We start from the raw sequence: 21,397 nt of genomic DNA on the forward strand, positions 1-21,397 counted from the left end.
TGATAATAGGAGTAAATTAGAAAGTTGCTTAAAATTGCATGCTCTATCTGAATCACGAAAGAAAAAATTTGGGTTCAGTGTCCCTTTAATCAGTGCTGGGTTCACATTTTACTTCACTATAATCTTGTTAGATTTCACAGTAAAGTTCCTTAAATTGAGGTGGGAAATAAAGGGACACGCATCCTGACTGAATGCATAAAGTCCCTTTACAATATAATATGGCTACTGAGGAATTTCTGAGGTAAAATATCCTTGTTTTTTTTTTAAAGTGAAGGTTCATTTTGATGAATTAGATTAAAAATAAGGGCACTTTAATTCATCAAAATTGACATTTCACTGTTTTCTTCAAAAACTTACCTTTTAATCCTGGCAGCCGCTCCAGCACTTCCTCCGCCTGTCACAAGCAGTCTTCTCGGGTCCAAAATGACGAATCCGGCTTCCTCTAATCACAGCGTTGCATCAGGCCAAGATTCCCCCGGGGGGGGGGAAGCTGTGATTGGAGGAAGCCTGATTCGTCATTTCTGACGTCTGCAGAGGCTTCCGACAGCCGGGGCAATCGCTGGAGCTGCTGCAAGGATTAAAAGGTAAGTTTTTGAAGTAAACAGTGAAATGTCAATTTTGATGAATTAAAGTGCCCTTGTTGTTAATAGGTTTAATAGGTTTTAACCGGGCACTAATTCATCAAAATGGACCTTCACTTTGATAAAGATGTTCATGCGATATTTTATATTTTTATATCTTTTTACAGATATATTGCATCACTTTCAAGGTTTAGCGTTTGAGTAATATGTCTTTTTAATTTAATGTTTAAAGGGACACTGAACACAAATTTTTTATTTTGTAATTCAGAAAGAGCATGCAATTTTAAGCAACTTTCTAATTTACTCCTATTATCAATTTTTCTTCGTTCTCTTGCTATCATTATTTGAAAAAGAAGGCATCTAATTTTTTTTTTGGTTTTAGTACTCTGGACAGCACTTTTTTATTAGTGGATGAATTTATCCACCAATCAGCAAGGACAACCCAGGTTGTTCACCAAAAATGGGCCGGCATCTAAACTTACATTCTTGCATTTCAAATAAAGATACCAAGAGAATGAAGAAAATTTGATAATAGGAGTAAATTAGAAAGTTGCTTAAAATTTCATGCTCAATCTGAATCACGAAAGAAAATTTTTGGGTACAGTGTCCCTTTAAGAATAAAAGTGGAGGTAAAAAAATAAGCTGTGTAGAAAATATGAACAATGCATACAATGTAATAGAAAAAAACTGAATCAACAGACAAGACAATTAAAAATTGAACACACTACAGACACATTCACATATCTAGATTTTTAATGAGACATAATAGTCCAAACAGAAATGTGCATGAATGCATTTAAATTATAAATACAAGTTGTTTTGCAATATACTTTGCCATCGCTGTTTAAGTGGAATACACACATATGCTGCATATGCCTCGTGCACTCAGAAAGTCAGCAGCGACTAACATAGTACTGGCTCACTGATCAGGCGTGCTGTTTGAATGTTGGTGCAACTACAACATGACTTCAATTGTTTTTAACTGTCAAAGTCCATCTAAAAATAGACAGATTATACAAAAATGTAAAACTAATGGGCACATTGGAGATGAAATACCTAAACTAAACTCTGCTAAATACCTGCTAGTTCAAAGTGAAAAACCTTGTATTTATTTTTAAATCAAAGGGACATTGTACACTAGATTTTTCTTTGCATAAATGTTTAGTAAACGATCCATTTATAAAGCCCATCTGGGAGTGTTTTTGTAACAATGAAAAGTTTTGCTTATTTTTAAATATCATTGTGCTGATTTTCAGAATCATAACCAAGCCTCAAAGTTTTAGATGCATACTGATGTATACAGACTTCAGATTGCTTTTGTTTGTATGAAGGAGAGGGGGGGGGGAGGGGGGGCCTGCTCTCAGTTCCTTTCAGTGGGTGTCACAGCCCAAGTTCATCAACAGTGCTGAACTGGGAGCTTCTAAGTAAGTTTTTAAAAGGTTTTATACGGATGTTTTTATCAGTATCTGTGTATACTATTCTTTATAGTAGTGTCTATTACATGCAGTTAAATAAAAAATTGTGTATACTGTCCCTTTAAATCTCATTTTTTTAGATCTTCCTGTAAAGGAGCTAAAATATTAAGTGTAATATGAATTATTAATATATTGTGGTTTTAAAAAAATGTACAAACCTTGGAAAGAAATGGGTTTTAAACTTTGTCTGAAAGCTCCGAGCAATAATGACCAGCAGGAGGACCAGTAACACGCTGCTAGCTGTAAATGCCACAATCTTCCACGTTGTCAAAAGAGTGTCTTGTGTGTTTGGCCACGATGTCTCTGCACACAAAAACAGTCAATAATCACCGTTGTGACATCTGTACTCCTGCAGCAGTATCAAAAGCACAATGACCCATGTCAGCAGCTCTTACACACACAATGCAACCAAGGAAGCCCTCTTATATAGCAATCGGTAACATACTCTAATGTCACACAGCTCCTAGAGAGTTATAAAGATATTAAGTGTGACTTTTTAATCTTACTTAAAGGGAAACTATTTTGTTAGTTGTCTTAGGATACCTAGGTAGGCTCAGGAGCTGCTGATTGGTGGCTGCATAGATATGCATCATGTTATTGGCTCACACAGCTCCCAGTAGGAAGTTAAAGCTAAGACAGCGGCACTGTCTTAATTAAATTAATTAATTATGGGTCACATTTACATATCCAGTATTAATCTTAGAATCATTTAGTAGACTTTGTATCAAGGCTTTCTGAGCCTGATTTTCAGTCTTTCATTGTTCCTCAACATCCAGCAACTGTGACCTACTTTTTATAATAAAAATGGGCCATTTCGTGTCTGAAAAACAAAAGGAAACGCTTTTTGCTGACCCTCTCTATAATAGGTTGCACAGCAGAGCATTGACAACTATAATTTTGCTGGCTTTTAAATGGTCGTGTTATTTACGCTCAAATAATTACAGCAACCTCATAGCTCTCGTAAACTGTTTTGCAAAACTAAAAAGTGTCACAAAACACATTAAAAATGCATTACACAGTTCAGTTACACTCATAATAACACCCTCTAATAAAAAATATGTAAAACAAATATTGCACAAAAAAGTTATAAAGGCTCAAAGATATGAGATCTCAGGTGTTAGAAAAAAATGGTCATGTTATTCAACATAATTTCTCATGTATCGTCCCTCATAAGTCTCAGATTTAAGTTCCTCTACAGTGGAATGTGGATCGTGAGGTAATTTTGAGGTACAATATCTTCCTTTTTTGATATATTAATGAATATTTTAGTCAGATTTTTTTAAAATGTCTGTAGTGTAGGGAACCTTATGCCCCCCCCGACCCCTCCAAACAGCTCTCTAACCCTCCTCCCTCAACTCAATCTAATAGTCACCATCTTAGGTACTGGCAGCTGTTTATATGTTTTATATGCTCAGCTATCATATAAAGGCAAATGCCTTCTGCCTCTGGCTGCAATGTTTGTTGTCTGTTCAAAATAAAGATGGATTAGCAAGGTGTTGTGACCTATTGATCGTTGCATTGCATTGTATAAGGGATATAAGCAGAGTCCCTGGTCTACATGGTCACCAGATCCTCAGCATACTGCTATATTTACTTTTGTATTTTGGGACCACAGCATGAGGCAGAACGTAGGTAGTACGTCAGGGTACGCTAGGCAAAGTACCCTGTTATGTAGAACCTATGTCCTGGTAGCTTTTAGGGTTAACATAAAGCCCCTATATAGATTTTTACAGCTAGGTGATCACTGTGGTAATAGTGATCCCCTGGTGTGTCTAAATGTGTGTTTATTTTAATACAGGCTCATGGGAGCCCTTATGAGCAGATCAAGGTTATATACATATACCCAAAGGCCCTTATTTATATGGGGATAGTCCCTTCTTCTTTATGAAACAGGGTTTACAAAAGAAAATCAGAAAAAACACACTATTGTTTACAGCCTTGTTTATTCAAATTTGAATAAAAATATGCATTTTTTTCACACTTTTTTATTGCAGACTTTTCACGTCATGATATATACATAAAGTAACATAGTTTGGATCTGCTATGTCTGGGTGGAAATGCTTCAGCAGGTAAGGTTTTTTTTTAATACAACTTCTCTCTAAATATAATAATACCATCTGCTTTAATATGTTTATAATGTTTTTTCTTCATTTGGAAGTTAAAAGATGACACAGTTGAACCAAAAAGTATTATATTCAGTGATTCATCAATTTGTATCAGGTGGACTTATCGTTTTGGGTAGTTATGGAAAATAAAAACTGAGCTTTCCCATTCGCAGGCTACTTTGATTAGCTATGTGAATTCAGAAGGGTGCAGCTTTGTGAGGGATATAGATGGAAAAGCCATAAGTAAAAGCATTTGACGGCACTTTATAAATTATAATAGTAGTTATTACAGACTATGGCCTAGTTTCCATTGAGGTGGTTAAGTTTGGAGACTGGTCATAAAGACATTTATCTCCATTAAAGTCTACGGAGAATTATTTTTATGTTACCACCAGTTTCCAAACTTTACCACCTCAATGGAAACTAGGCCTTGTATGGTCATTGTATGATAATAAGGATGTGGTTATTAAAAGGGATATTAGTAGACAAGATAATAGAACTCTACAAGAAAGAGGTTTTCTTGTTCTGTATTTTGCTCCAATGGATAGAAAAAATAAAAGTGTATTGGATCAGTCTAGCAGGGGGATTCACATCAAATGTGATATGATGGTGATGGATGTTTTAAGTCATTTTTTTACCGTATCTATTTTTATTAGTAATATTATTGTATTTCATAACTCATAAGCCATTGGTGGGATTTGTACTCCACATGGCTGTGAAAGATAAATAGGAGCGCCTATGGCTTAGGTACAGTCAGGGATCGCACTCAGGGTGGGTTATGTACTGAAATTGATTATTTATTATAATATCCAAACATTAAACTTAAAACAAAAATATGGAATTAAAACCTCATAAAAACATATAGTCTAATACAAAGGGTACTACTTAGTTACATCAGTTCCTTATTCAGAATCAATCACATACAAAAATATGTAAAAATATATAAGGCAGGGTTTGTATCCTCTATTGCAACCAGGTTATTATACCAAACTGTAGGCCTTCACAACAACCAGACACAACGACTGGTCGATGCTAATAAGAACCGTATGTGTCAATACGAATTCACACCATATATGTGTATGTGCGTGAATAAGAGACAGTGACAGTCTATAATTCAGGATATTAAGATACAATAGTCTAATATGTCAGAGTATTAAAAACGGTGATCTAATATGTAAAAGTGGTGATATAAAACGTGTAAAAATGGTGTTATTTTAAAAAATAAATCACATTGAAAAAGGATCAGAGACTCTGAAAAAAGTTTTAAAATAAAGTAAGACAAAACCGGTTTGTCAAAAATGTGAATAAGGTAACAAGGTGATATGTAAAAATACAATGACCAAAATGTGCAATAAAGTGATCAATGTTGTGCAAAAGGTGCTCCTGTGCTTGACTCCTAATAAACAATAGTGTCTGACTCAAATAGATTGCTAACAATAGACAAATCCAATGTTGACCTGTCAATATAGCTTATGCAATATTAATACATAAAAACATAAAAAACATATATGAAAAACAAATGACAATTCCTAAAAGTCCTAAAATATTTTCCAGTTAATAGTCCAATATTGTTGGTCCACACTGGTAGGGGACTGGAGGGAGAAAAAACCCAATTAACTTTGAATTGTATCCTGATCCAGAGTCCTAATACTTGCTGGATGAATCTGAAATCAAAAACAGAAAAAATACCTCACATAAAGGGTCTTTAGGGTGAAGTCCAAATGGTATCAAACTTACCCCCAAAGCCAAGATTCCTGGTACTGGTGTAGCCTCACAAACCTCTACGTGTTTCGGCCCTGCAGCGGGGCCTTTTTCAAGATAATATGAGGCTAAAATAAACTGAACTTATATAGCTGATATGGGGGAGTGGCTCGGTCAAATTGCGCCAAATGTTGCTGCCGGCGGGAAAAATTTACAGCCAAAAAGCTGTCCTCGTGATCAATCTATCAAACCGGATATCCGCTATGTCCCATACTTCCGGTTGCGTCACTTCCGGCTATCCCGGTCAATTTCCGGTTTTTATATTTCCGGCGGACGCTATGCCATCTTTGTTATGGGCAAATATGGGCAGATTATGGGCGGGCATTTTCAATGATTTAGAAGTTATTCTTATTCCGCTGGCGTTATAATTATAAGTTTGCCGGCTAAGGGAAAAGGGGGACTATTGGTGGCTATATAGAAAACTGTGAAAAATAGATATAAAAAAAGATATAAAAATATATAAAATATATATAAATATATAAAAATACTAAAATATAAAAATATACAAAAGGAAGATGGGATTAGATTTTAGGCTCATAAGTACCAGGATAAACATATTTGCAACTGGTATACTTGGACCTGGTACTTATGAGCCTACCAGTTGCAAATATGTTTATCCTGGTACTTATGAGCCTAAAATCTAATCCCATCTTCCTTTTGTATATTTTTATATTTTAGTATTTTTATATATTTATATATATTTTATATATTTTTATATCTTTTTTTTATATCTATTTTTCACAGTTTTCTATATAGCCACCAATAGTCCCCCTTTTCCCTTAGCCGGCAAACTTATAATTATAACGCCAGCGGAATAAGAATAACTTCTAAATCATTGAAAATACCCGCCCATAATCTGCCCATATTTGCCCATAACAAAGATGGCATAGCGTCCGCCGGAAATATAAAAACCGGAAATTGACCGGGATAACCGGAAGTGACGCAACCGGAAGTATGGGACATAGCGGATATCCGGTTTGATAGATTGATCACGAGGACAGCTTTTTGGCGGTAAATTTTTCCCGCCGGCAGCAACATTTGGCGCAATTTGACCGAGCCACTCCCCCATATCAGCTATATAAGTTCAGTTTATTTTAGCCTCATATTATCTTGAAAAAGGCCCCGCTGCAGGGCCGAAACGCGTAGAGGTTTGTGAGGCTACACCAGTACCAGGAATCTTGGCTTTGGGGGTAAGTTTGATACCATTTGGACTTCACCCTAAAGACCCTTTATGTGAGGTATTTTTTCTGTTTTTGATTTCAGATTCATCCAGCAAGTATTAGGACTCTGGATCAGGATACAATTCAAAGTTAATTGGGTTTTTTCTCCCTCCAGTCCCCTACCAGTGTGGACCAACAATATTGGACTATTAACTGGAAAATATTTTAGGACTTTTAGGAATTGTCATTTGTTTTTCATATATGTTTTTTATGTTTTTATGTATTAATATTGCATAAGCTATATTGACAGGTCAACATTGGATTTGTCTATTGTTAGCAATCTATTTGAGTCAGACACTATTGTTTATTAGGAGTCAAGCACAGGAGCACCTTTTGCACAACATTGATCACTTTATTGCACATTTTGGTCATTGTATTTTTACATATCACCTTGTTACCTTATTCACATTTTTGACAAACCGGTTTTGTCTTACTTTATTTTAAAACTTTTTTCAGAGTCTCTGATCCTTTTTCAATGTGATTTATTTTTTTAAAATAACACCATTTTTACACGTTTTATATCACTACTTTTACATATTAGATCACCGTTTTTAATACTCTGACATATTAGACTATTGTATCTTAATATCCTGAATTATAGACTGTCACTGTCTCTTATTCACGCACATACACATATATGGTGTGAATTCGTATTGACACATACGGTGCTTATTAGCATCGACCAGTCGTTGTGTCTGGTTGTTGTGAAGGCCTACAGTTTGGTATAATAACCTGGTTGCAATAGAGGATACAAACCCTGCCTTATATATTTTTACATATTTTTGTATGTGATTGATTCTGAATAAGGAACTGATGTAACTAAGTAGTACCCTTTGTATTAGACTATATGTTTTTATGAGGTTTTAATTCCATATTTTTGTTTTAAGTTTAATGTTTGGATATTATAATAAATAATCAATTTCAGTACATAACCCACCCTGAGTGCGATCCCTGACTGTACCTAAGCCATAGGCGCTCCTATTTATCTTTCACAGTTATCTTCACCAGACCTAATAGGGGGTCTTCCTAATAGTGTAGCCGGTACATAGTCATAGGCGCTGTTTGCCCTCCAACTGTTTTTCTTGTACTCCACATGGGTTTTCTCAAATGGTTGAACAATGGCACATTTAGTATGTTTTTGTTTGTACATTTTATACTTTATTATTTGATGATTCCAAGTTTTTTAATTTTCTTTTTTGTATTTTTTTTTTTTAGTTACTGTGGGACATTGAAATATGTTATTACATTTTATGTGGTATGTAGTATATTTTGGAAAGGACAAAAAAACGAGCAATTGGGTTTAAATACTATATTAAACCACAAAGACTGACACCAAGCTGAGAGTGCTAGTTATCTAAAATCACTTACCTGCTTTTACACAGTACACTGGGTTGGATGGAAACCATTCACCGGACTGGCATGTGAAATATCTATAATCATTGGCGAGTGTGTAACCTGGATCACAAAAAAATTCAATGACGGTTCCGTGGTTGTAGCGCTCACAAGGCTGTGGATGGCAAGTATAATCTCCATGAGTCACCATTGGCGGCAGTGGGCAAACTAATGGAAGAAAGAGAAATGCACATAATGAGGCAATAAATCATTTGTTAGTTTAAACTCTGTGACCATCAAATAAACATTATAGCATTTAATATTTGTAAATGTATTAGAGCGCTTACCTGAAAGGGAGACTAGACACCCTGTAATTAATTACAAGACATTGCTGTTGTTTTATTACAGAAAATCATATCAGCCAAGTCTAACCATTATAAAAACAAATTAACACTTTGTTTGTTGCAATTTTTCCAAACATCCCTCACACCTTGCCCTATTTTGAGAAGATAATCTGGATTTGTTACTGGAGAAGAAAAAGCTAGCCACATACATGTAGCAGGGTGAGCCTTGGGAAGTCTGCAGTGTGTATTTTCTAGTTCTGAGAATGAAATTACATGAATTCTATACAATAAACAGAATTATAGAATTAAATTACATGAAAACAGGGCAATATAAATAATGAAAGTATACTGCAAAGTTGTTTTACTGCATATAACTAAACATTTGACGTTGTAATCTGAAGGTGTTCACTGTCCCTTTAAAGAGACATGAAACCTAATTTTTTTTCTTTGATTCAGATAGAGCATGCAATTTTAAATAACTTTCAAATTTATTTTAATTATCTAATTTGTTTCATTCTCTTTGTATGCTTTGCTGAAAAGCATACCTAGGTAGACTCAGAAGCTGCTGATTGGTAGCTGCACATATATGCCTCTTGTCATTGTCTTTCAGCTAGCTGCCAGTAGTGCATTATTGCTCCTTCTACAAAGGATACCAAGAGAATGAAATTTTATTTTAGAAGTAAATTGCAAAACTGGTTAAAACTGCTCATTCTGAATCAAAACATTTTTTTTTGTTTTAATCTCCCTTAAAGTTGTAAATAGTAATCCACTCCATTCAATGTGCAGTGAGCTTCACTCTATCGGAGCTTGAAGGGGTTAAAATGCACTTAAACATCAGACAGCGATGAGATAAAACTGCTTATATTAGGTTAAATTACGCTGCATACTTCATAAAATTATTGCACTAAACAAAACATTCTGCTGCTTGTTTTACTTATTCAAAGATATTTTAAGTACAAGAAAAATCTGTTCATCTAAAATACAGCTTGCACTGCTAACGCTTTGTAGTAACGTAAGTAGTATCAATAATACTGATACTAATATCTGATTTATATATTTTGGAAATTAAATAAAAGTATTATTTCTTTAAGATATAAGTGTTATAAAATATAGACAGCTAGATTACGAGTAATGCGCGCTATAGGTAAATTAACCAATGCAACAAAAGTTGCATAATTTAACCCCCTATAGTGCAGCCATTACAAGTTTTGAAACACCCGGCTTGTGCGTGCGATATGGCTGCGTTGATCTCCATACTGCATACAATTCAAGCGCTGTTTTGACGTGCTCATGCACGGTTCCTCCTTAGACATCAAGGGGGAGAGCGGGTCAGAAAAAAAGCCTAACACCTGCGATTGCGGAATGAAAAGCTCCGTAACGCAGCCCCATTGATGTCTATGGGGAAAATGAAAGTTACACTTAAACCTAACACCCTAACATAAACCCTGAGTCTAAACACCCCTAATCTGTCGCTCCCAACATCGCCGCCACCTACATAATGTTATTAACCCCTAATCTTCCGCTACCGATATCAACGCAACCTAAATATAGTTATTAACCCCTAATCTGCCGCTCCCAATATTGCCGCCACTATATTAAAGTTATTAACCCCTATTCCACCGCACCCCGACATCGCCGCCACTATATTAAAGTTATTAGCCCCTATTCCGCCGCTCCCTGACATCACAGCCACTAAATAACGGTATTAACCCCTTAACCGCCAGCCCCCCACATCGCAACAACCTTAATTAAACTATATTAACCCCTAAACCTAACCCTAACGTAACCCTAACCGTAACCCTAAACCTAACCCTAACACCCCCTAACTTTAACATAATTAAAATAGAGCTAAACTAAAGTTACAATTATTAACTAAATAATACCTATTTAAAACTAAACCTGTGAAATAAAACCTAAGCTAGCTACAATATAACTAATAGTTATGTTGTAGCAAGCTTAGGTTTTATTTTTATTTTACAGTTAAGTGTGTATTTAGTTTAACTAGGTATACTAGTTAGTAAATAGTTATTAACTGAGTATGTCAGGCTGGTTGGAATCTCTTTTGCAGCCCATCGTGCAGCAGCTGCCCTCCTACCTCAGGGATACAACACACCTGTTGACAGGACTAGACAAGCTCACATGGAGCAATGAATGCTCGTGGCTAACAGTTGATGTTGTAGGATTATATTCCTGCATACCTCATCACCTAGGTTTAAAAGCAATTAGATTTTCCCTTGATCATTACAGTAATTATGATACTGGTTTAAAAGAATATATTCTAATTTGTTTGGATTTTTTACTGGTCCATAACTACTTTAAATTTGATAATTCTTTTTATCTCCAAAGACGTGGGACCGCCATGGGTGCTAAATTTGCCCCAGCCTATGCCAATCTATATATGGGCTGGTGGGAGCGGTCCCACGTCTTTGGAGATACTAATCCATACAAGCATCTTATAAGATCATACAAGCGATATATAGATGATCTTTTGTTTGTGTGGTTAGGATCCTCAGAGGAAATGAAGGGATTTGTCCAATACCTAAATAACAATGAGGTTAATTTAAAATTTACTCATATGTCAGACACAGATAAGATAGCCTACCTTGATGTTTATCTTATGGGAGATCCATCTACACAAAAAATAACAACAACACTATACAGGAAACCAATTACTTCGAATACTATATTGCATGCACGCTCGTGCCACCCTAAACATACAGGGTTTGGGGTGGCTAAAGGACAGTTTATAAGACTAAAACGCAATTGTACCACAGACCATGATTTTCATGTAGAGTCAGATATTTTGAAACAGCAACTCTTAGAAAGAGGCTACAAAATGAGAGTAATAAAAAGGGCCTTCTTAGAAGTAGATAGACTAGATAGAAGGGAAATATTTCAAAAAAATCGTTATGAATCACTAAATAGGTTTAATAGCAATAAACCCAATTTCATTACTACCTACAGCCCTCAATTTAAGGCAATCTGTGACATAATTGGCAAACACCTCCCTGTTCTGACAGGGGAGGACAGTCTCAGAGACGTAACTAGGGAAGGTCTCAATTATATCTCTAAAAAGGGACGTACAATTGGAAATTTGGTAGCCCCAAGTATGATAAAGAAACCATCATCGACAGCAAGTAGCTGGTTACAGGTAAAAGGGCATTATAAATGCCACTTTTCCAATTGTATAGCTTGTAGTCATACAACAATAACTGACAAATTTCAATCTCGAAGTACACAAAGAGTATACTTAATGGACTCTTGCACTAATTGTCGAACTTGCCATGTAATTTATCTGGTGGAGTGTATAGCATGTAAGAAGCAATATGTAGGGTGCTCCTCTAGAGAGGCACGTACACGCATTAGAGAACATTTAAACAATATTGACAAGGAAAGAGACGTTTCAGATTTAGTGCATCATTTTATATATGAACACAATAAGTCAGTAAATAGTTTTAAATGGCAAGTAATAGAAACAATCCCCCCTAAACCTAGAGGAGGTGATAGAATGCAACGAGTTCTCTACAGAGAGGCATTCTGGATCTTTACACTCCAGACCAGACGTCCAAAAGGATTTAATATAGCAGGAGACATCATTAATTTCTGGAAGTAGGGTACAGTGACACATAAAGTGGCAGTAAAGGATAGTGAATAGTTGGGATTAACACATATATTTATGTATGGAAAACGAGTAATGTCATTCTAAGGTCTATATATAATGATGTTGAATAACGTTTAGACTTAGCTACTCATATCATGTTGTTTCTGAACAAATAACAATCTCATAACAAAGTGTTGATATAGGGATGTAGAACTAAATATAATTTAAGTTATTAATGTGGTAAGGTTCAAAATATTTTGCCCTTTAAACCATTCCAGGGCGAGTTCATCTACATGAAGAAAGCAGTCATTAATTACATATATATCTCTTTGTCTAGCAAATCTTTACAAGGAAATGAGCACTATAGTTTAAAGTGCTTATATATTTATATGTTTGCATATACACATATTCATGTTATGAACACTACTATGTTTAAAATACTTTGTCATCTGAGCTATCGTGGAGAGTGCCCATTTGCCAGGAGTAACTCTAACATTTGAGAATTATATGTTCTTCTGTTTGATGAACTTCACAAGAAAAAGAGTACTGCTATTTAATTAGGTTTATATGTATTTTCTGCAGTAAGTTTATCTATATATATAATATAAAACAGAAATTAGGTATAACATATTCAAATGAAGGGAAGTGTCCTCCAATCAGTCTGTAGATAACATTAATTGATCAATTGCGCTGTGACCCCAGCTGTTTTTCCTTAGCTATTACCACAATGGGTTTATAAGGCATAACACAGGCTACACTTTAAGGTCTATGATTAAGGCTACATCTTTCAGCCGAAACGCGTAAGACCGACTGGTAGCCTAAGGTCACAGCGCATTTACTTAGCTCTTTATTATTATTTTTACCCCACTCATTTAAATGTACTTTTTGGTTCTTTCTATGTTGGAATTTATTGAGTCTATGATTTCAATAAACTCACCCTTGGTTTGAAGCCCGAGTTCGCTGGATTTCTTTTTTTGTCTGGAAGTATTAACTATTTACTAACTACCTAGTTAAAATAAATACAAACTTACCTGTGAAATAAAACCTAAGCTGCCTTACACTAAAACCTAACATTACAAAAATAAAAAACCTACCATTACAAAAAACCGAACTTATACAAAACAATAAAAATTATTCCTATTCTAATACCCTTTAAAAACAAAAACACCCCAAAATAAAAAACCCTAATCTATAATAAACTACTAAGAGCCCTTAAAAGGGCCTTTTAGGGGCCCTTAAAGGGCCTTTTGTAGGGCATTGCCCTAAAGTTAACAGCTCTTGTGCTACAAAACAAAACAAACACCCCCTAACAGTATACAAACCCCCACCCCCCAAAACCCACAAAATAAAAATAAAGTAAAACCTAATCTACCCATTGCCCTGAAAAGGGCATTTGTATGGGCATTGCCCTTAAAAGGGCATTTAGCTCTTTTGCTGCCCACGCCCTAATCTAAAAATAAAAACCCACCCCAAAACGAAAAAAATACAATTTACAAAATAATAAACAAATTATCAAAAATAATAAAAAATATTCCTATTCTAATACCCATTTAAAAAAAACAAAAACAAAATAAAAAACCTAATCTAGAATAAACTACCAATAGCCCTTAAAAGGGCCTTTTGTAGGGAATTGCCCTAAGTTAAACAGTTCTATTACCTGAAATTTATTTTACAAAGACCCACTAACATTACAAACCCCCACCCCACAAAATAAAAAAACTATCTAAAAAACAAATCTACCCATTGCCCTGAAAAGGGCGTTTGTATGGGCATTGCCCTTAAAAGGACATTAGCTCTTTTGCAGCCCAAATCTTACTTTAAAAAAAAAAAACACACAAAAAACCCTTAAAAAAACACTAACCCCCGATGATCCACTTACAGTTTTTGAAGTCCCGCTTGAACGATCTTCATCCAGGCGACGAGAAGTCTTCATCCAGGCGGCCTTTTCTATCTTCATCCAGGCAGCGAAATCCTTATCCAGGCGGCGAGAAGTCTTCTTAATTTGACAGGTAAATTTTAATTTAATTTAAACTAGGGAAATTGTAATTTTAATCTAATGTTAGGAGGCTGTTAGGTTTAGGGGTTACTAGTTTAATTTAGTTTATTGCAATGTGGGGGCTTTCAGTTTAGGGGTTAATAGTTTACTTTAGTATATTTTGTTGTGGGGGGCTTGCGGTTTAGGGGTTAATAGGTTTATTATAGTGGTGGCGGTGTAGGGCTTAATAACTTAAGTACAGTGGGGGCAATGTGGGTGGACGGCATATTAGGGGTTAATAATATTTAAATAGTGTTTGTGATGCGGGAGCGCGGCGGTTTAGGGGTTAAAAACTTTATGATAGCGGTGACGATGTCGGGGAGCGGCTGAATAGGGGTTAATCATTTTTATCAGTGGCGGTGATGTCTGGAGGGGCAGATTAGGGCTTAATACATTTCATTTAGTGTTTGCGATGCGGGAGGGCCTCGGTTTATGGGTTAATAGGTAGTTTATGGGTGTTTAGTGCACTTTGTAACACTTTAGTTATGAGTTTTATGTTACGGTTTTGTAGTGTAAAACTCATAACTACTGCTTTTAGATGGCGTTACGGATCTTGTCTTTTTAAGGTGTAACGCAAGCTTTTTAGCCTCACCGCAAAACTCGTAATGGCAGCACTATGGGAATCCCATGAAAAAAACTTAATTTTTAAGAGTGCGGGACTGACGTTGCGTTACAGGCTAAAAGACTTACGGTACAGCTATACCGACAAGACTTGCAATGGCTGTGGTGCTGTTTTAAGGCTGAAATTACCATTTTTTCAGCGTTAAAACACGAACGCACAACTCGTAATCTAGGTGATATTCTTTTAAGTCTGCATTTACACTTTTAACAAGAATAAGAAAAGTCCATCATTTTCAGAACTAAACTACAAAAAAAGGAGTAAAAAAATAATCAAAGTATATTCAAAATCAGAATTGATAAAATCCCCAATACATTATTATTATTATTATTGTTTTTTTAATCTCTGAGAGGATCCCACCTGTAAAATGCAGATTTGCTTATATGAATTTTTTTATGATGATATCTTAAAGGGACACTGAACCCAATTGTTTTCTTTTGTGATTCAGATAGAGCATGCAAATTTAAGCAACTTTCTAATTACTCCTATTATCAAATTTTCTTTGTCCTCTTGCTTTCTTTATTTGAAAAAGAAGGCATCTAAGCAATTTTTTTGGTTCAGACCATGGAAAGCACTTGTTTATTGGTAGGTGAATTTATCCACCAATCAGCAAGAACAACACAGTGTGTTCACCAAAAATGGGCCGGCATCTAAACTTACATTCTTGCATTTCAAATAAAGATACCAAGAGAATGAAGAGAATTTGATAATATGAGTAAATTAGATAGTTGCTTAAAATTGCATGCTCTATCTGAATCACGAAAGAAAAAATTTGGGTTCAGTGTCTCTTTAAGCGCAATTCGAGTTAACGCTCATTGGGTTAGCGCGTCCTCAGAGCTCTGGTTAACTGTTTCGCAAGCACAAAACGCATCAAAAATACATTATAAAGTACAGTTAAACTCATAATAACACTATCTAATACAAATTATTTTAAAAAAATATTGAACAATAAAGTTATAAGGACTCAAAGATATGAGGTCTCAGGTGTAAGGAAAAAAAAAAGACAGGCAAAGGGCTTTAACATAAAAATACATACACATACATGTCTAAAGATGTATATGAAAAAACATTTATGCAATGTTCATATTTAATACAGGTTTTAACTATGTATTTACTGTAAATATTTTACATTCCTATGTTCTGCCCATATCAGAATATATTCTAAGTATTTCTAAATGTGAAACATTCCTATTTTCTTGTCAGGTGAAGGCACATGCAATCGGGTTTGTGAGCGAGTTGTGTGTTTCCACTTTTTTTCCTCTCTCTATTGAATTATATGGGGGAAAAGGTTAATGCACGCGCTATATTCTAAGGCCTAGATTTAGAGTTCGGCGGTAGCCGTGAAAACCAGCGTTAGAGGCTCCTAATGCTGGTTTTGGCCGCCCGCTGGTATTTGGAGTCAGTGATTAAAGGGTCTAACGCTCACTTTTCAGCCGCGACTTTTCCATACCGCAGATCCCCTTACGTCAATTGCGTATCCTATCTTTTCAATGGGATCTTTCTAACGCCGGTATTTAGAGTCGTTTCTGAAGTGAGCGTTAGAAATCTAACGACAAAACTCCAGCCGCCTGAAAATAGCAGGAGTTAAGAGCTTTCTGGGCTAACGCCGGTTCATAAAGCTCTTAACTACTGTACCCTAAAGTACACTAACACCCATAAACTACCTATGTACCCCTAAACCGAGCTCCCCCCACATCGCCGCCACTCGATTAAATTTTTTTAACCCCTAATCTGCCGACCGCCACCTACGTTATACTTATGTACCCCTAATCTGCTGCCCCTAACCCCGCCGACCCCTGTATTACATTTATTAACCCCTAACCTGCCCCCCACAACGTCGCCGCCAGCTACTTACAATAATTAACCCCTAATCTTCCGACCGCAAAGCGCCGCCACCTACGTTATCCCTATGTACCCCTAATCTGCTGCCCCTAACACCGCCGACCCCTATATTATATTTATTAACCCCTAATCTGCCCCCCTCAACGTCGCCGACACCTGCCTACACTTATTAACCCCTAATCTGCCGAGCGGACCTGAGCGCTACTATAATAAAGTTATTAACCCCTAACCCGCCTCACTAACCCTATCATAAATAGTATTAACCCCTAATCTGCCCTCCCTAACATCGCCGACACCTAACTTCAATTATTAACCCCTAATCTGCCGACCGGAGCTCATCGCTACTATAATAAATGGATTAACCCCTAAAGCTAAGTCTAACCCTAACACTAACACCCCCCTAACTTAAATATAATTTAAATCTAACGAAATTAATTAACTCTTATTAAATAAATTATTCCTATTTAAAGCTAAATACTTACCTGTAAAATAAACCCTAATATAGCTACAATATAAATTATAATTACATTATAGCTATTTTAGGATTAATATTTATTTTACAGGCAACTTTGTAATTATTTTAACCAGGTACAATATCTATTAAATAGTTAATAACTATTTAATAGTTACCTAGTTAAAATAATAACAAATTTACCTGTAAAATAAATCCTAACCTAAGATATAATTAAACCTAACACTACCCTATCAATAAATTAATTAAATAAACTACCTACAATTAACCTAACACTACACTATCAATAAATAAATTAAATACAATTGCTACAAATAACTACAATTACATAAACTAACTAAAGTACAAAAAATAAAAAAGAACTAAGTTACAAAAAATAAAAAAATATTTACAAACATAAGAAAATTATTACAACAATTTTAAACTAATTACACCTACTCTAAGCCCCCTAATAAAATAACAAAGCCCCCCAAAATAATAAATGCCCTACCCTATTCTAAATTAAAAAAGTTAAAAGCTCTTTTACCTTACCAGCCCTGAACAGGGCCCTTTGCGGGGCATGCCCCAAGAATTTCAGCTCTTTTGCCTGTAAAAAAAACACATACAATACCCCCCCCCCAACATTACAACCCACCACCCACATACCCCTAATCTAACCCAAACCCCCCTTAAATAAACCTAACACTAAGCCCCTGAAGATCTTCCTACCTTGTCTTCACCATCCAGGTATCACCGATCCGTCCTGGCTCCAACATCTTCATCCAACCCAAGCGGGGGTTGGCGATCCATCATCCGGTGGCTGAAGAGGTCCAGAAGAGGCTCCAAAGTCTTCCTCCTATCCGCCAAGAAGAGGACATCCGGACCGGCAAACATCTTCTCCAAGCGGCATCTTCGATCTTCTTCCATCCGGTGCGGAGCGGGTCCATCTTGAAGCAGGCGACGCGGATCCATCCTCTTCTTCCGTTGTCTCCCGACGAATGACGGTTCCTTTAAGGGACATCATCCAAGATGGCGTCCCTTGAATTCCGATTGGCTGATAGGATTCTATCAGCCAATCGGAATTAAGGTAGGAATATTCTGATTGGCTGATCATGGAATCAGCCAATCAGAATCAAGTTCAATCCGATTGGCTGATCCGATCAGCCAATCAGATTGAGCTCGCATTCTATTGGCTGATCGGAACAGCCAATAGAATGCAAGCTCAATCTGATTGGCTGATTGGATCAGCCAATCGGATTGAACTTGATTCTGATTGGCTGATTCCATCAGCCAATCAGAAAATTCCTACCTTAATTCCGATTGGCTGATAGAATCCTATCAGCCAATCGGAATTCGAGGGACACCATCTTGGATGACGTCCCTTAAAGGAACAGTCATTCGTCGTTCAGTCGTCGGGCCGGATGGATGTTCCGCGCTGGAGGTCTTCAGGATCCTGCCGCTTCGCTCCGGATGGAAGACCATAGAAGATGCCGCCTGCATGAAGACTTCAATCGGATGGAAGATCCACTTCTGCCCCGCTTGGATGAAGACTTTGACCGGATCATGGACCTCTTCAGCCCCCCCGCTTGGGTTTGGATCAGGACATCGGAGGAGCTCTTCAGGACGGATCGGTGAACCTGGATGGTGAAGACAAGGTAGGAAGATCTTCAGGGGCTTAGTGTTAGGTTTATTTAAGGGGGGTTTGGGTTAGATTAGGGGTATGTGGGTGGTGGGTTGTAATGTTGGGGGGGGGGGGTATTGTATGTTTTTTTTTAAAGGCAAAAGAGCTGAAATTCTTGGGGCATGCCCCGCAAAGGGCCCTGTTCAGGGCTGGTAAGGTAAAAGAGCTTTTAACTTTTTTAATTTAGAATAGGGTAGGGAATTTTTTATTTTGGGGGGGCTTTGTTATTTTATTAGGGGGCTTAGAGTAGGTGTAATTAGTTTAAAATTGTTGTAATATTTTTCTTATGTTTGTAAATATTTTTTTATTTTTTGTAACTTAGTTCTTTTTTATTTTTTGTACTTTAGCTAGTTTATTTAATTGTATTTATTTGTAGGAATTGTGTTTAATTAATTTATTGATAGTGTAGTGTTAGGTTAATTGTAGGTAATTGTAGGTAGTTTATTTAATTAATTTATTGATAGGGTAGTGTTAGGTTTAATTATATCTTAGGTTAGGATTTATTTTACAGGTAAATTTGTTATTATTTTAACTAGGTAACTATTAAATAGCTATTGTACCTGGTTAAAATATTTACCAAGTTTCCTGTAAAATAAATATTAATCCTAAAATAGCTACAATATAATTATAATTTATATTGTAGCTATATTAGGATGTATTTTACAGGTAAGTATTTAGCTTTAAATAGGAATAATTAATTTAATAAGAGTTAATTTATTTCGTTAGATGTAAATTATATTTAAGTTAGGGGGGTGTTAGTGTTAGGGTTAGACTTAGCTTTAGGGGTTAATCCATTTATTATAGTAGCGGTGAGCTCCGGTCGTCAGATTAGGGGTTAATAACTTTATTATAGTAGCGCTCAGGTCCGCTCGGCAGATTAGGGGTTAATAAGTGTAGGCAGGTGTCGGCGACATTGTGGGGGGCAGATTAGGGGTTAATAAATATAATCTAGGGGTCGGCGGTGTTAGGGGCAGCAGATTAGGGGTACATAGGGATAACGTAGGTTGCGGCGGTGTACGGAGCGGCAGATTAGGGGTTAATAATAATATGCAGGGGTCAGCGATAGCGGGGGCGGCATATTGGGGGTTAATAAGTGTAAGGTTAGGGGTGTTTAGACTCGGGGTACATGTTAGGGTGTTAGGTGCAGACGTAGGAAGTGTTTCCCCATAGGAAACAATGGGGCTGCGTTAGGAGCTGAACGCTGCTTTTTTGCAGGTGTTAGGTTTTTTTTCAGCTCAAACTGCCCCATTGTTTCCTATGGGGGAATCGTGCACGAGCACGTTTTTGAGGCTGGCCGCGTCCTTAAGCAACTCTGGTATCGAGAGTTGCATTTGCGGTAAAAATGCTCTACGCTCCTTTTTTGGAGCCTAACGCAGCATTTGTTTGAACTCTCGATACCAGAGTTAAATTTATGGTGCGGCCAGAAAAAAGCCCGCGGAGCGTTAACAGCCCTTCTACCGCCAAACTCCAAATCTAGGCCTAAGTTTGGCTTTTTGTGCTCACGAGTGAAAACAGTTTAATTTCAACTCATGAGTGCAACCCGATGTGCGCAAAAAGCTTACTTCTAGCACAGAGCGAGAGCATTAAATAACGTTCTACTTGTAATCTGGCGCTTGGTTTGTGTAAAATAAACTATTTTTTCATCTTTTTGCAGTACGGTAGTTCTGTTCCAAAACTAGATTTTAGCTTTCAAAAACTATATGTGAAAATGACACAAGTGTGTTTGGCCCTATAAACTATAGATTTCACTTTAGTAGCTAATCCTCATGTGTTAGTGATACGTAAAAAGTGATTTGCACCTATACATATTTGTTAGCTACAGTATCAGCTCAGTAGATTAAACTGTTGTACATAATAATCTTTATGCTTCTTTTTTGCTAGACAAAATGTTTATATATACAGTATATTCACATAAAATAAAATTCACATTTTGTTTGTTATTGAGCATACGTTCATTATATTATTTTGTTGCTGGGTTTGCGTTCAGGAAAATAGTAAATTGTTTCTGCACATATATAATTTTCTAGCAATGTTCAACATATTGAAAAGAAAAGCTTTTAATCAATATTCATAATAACTCAGTGGACCTGATATCATTAGTTTTCATAATATACGCAGTGCAAGCTGCAGGGAAAAGTCATATTTTGCTTAATTGCGTGTCTACATTATATTGTGTATATCTAATTGAAAGCAATGAATAAAAGGCATATTGCTCACTGGCAGACAAAAATGTCCAATTTGCCTAACCAGAGTTGATTACAAAAGGTCTCCTTATGAAAGTTAAAGTGACATTATACACTAGATTTTTCTTTGCATAAATGTTTTGTAGATGATCCATTTATACAGCCCA

At 36.3% G+C, this 21,397-nt stretch overlaps 1 protein-coding gene across 1 annotated transcript in view; it reads right to left on the minus strand.

Moving 5' to 3' along the window:
- The window catches only part of LOC128658245 (sushi domain-containing protein 4), a 399,617-nt gene that overhangs the window by 63,368 nt on the left and 314,852 nt on the right, over nt 1-21,397 (minus strand). The window contains exons 5-6 of the mRNA XM_053712782.1: nt 8,511-8,702; nt 2,215-2,359 (exon numbers count right to left, since the gene is read on the minus strand). Of these exons, the coding sequence (XP_053568757.1) occupies nt 2,215-2,359; nt 8,511-8,702 (337 nt within the window). The remainder of the gene's footprint in view (nt 1-2,214; nt 2,360-8,510; nt 8,703-21,397) is intronic.

This window comes from Bombina bombina, chromosome 4 (assembly GCF_027579735.1).
Source record: "Bombina bombina isolate aBomBom1 chromosome 4, aBomBom1.pri, whole genome shotgun sequence".
Taxonomy (NCBI): Eukaryota; Metazoa; Chordata; class Amphibia; order Anura; family Bombinatoridae; genus Bombina; species Bombina bombina.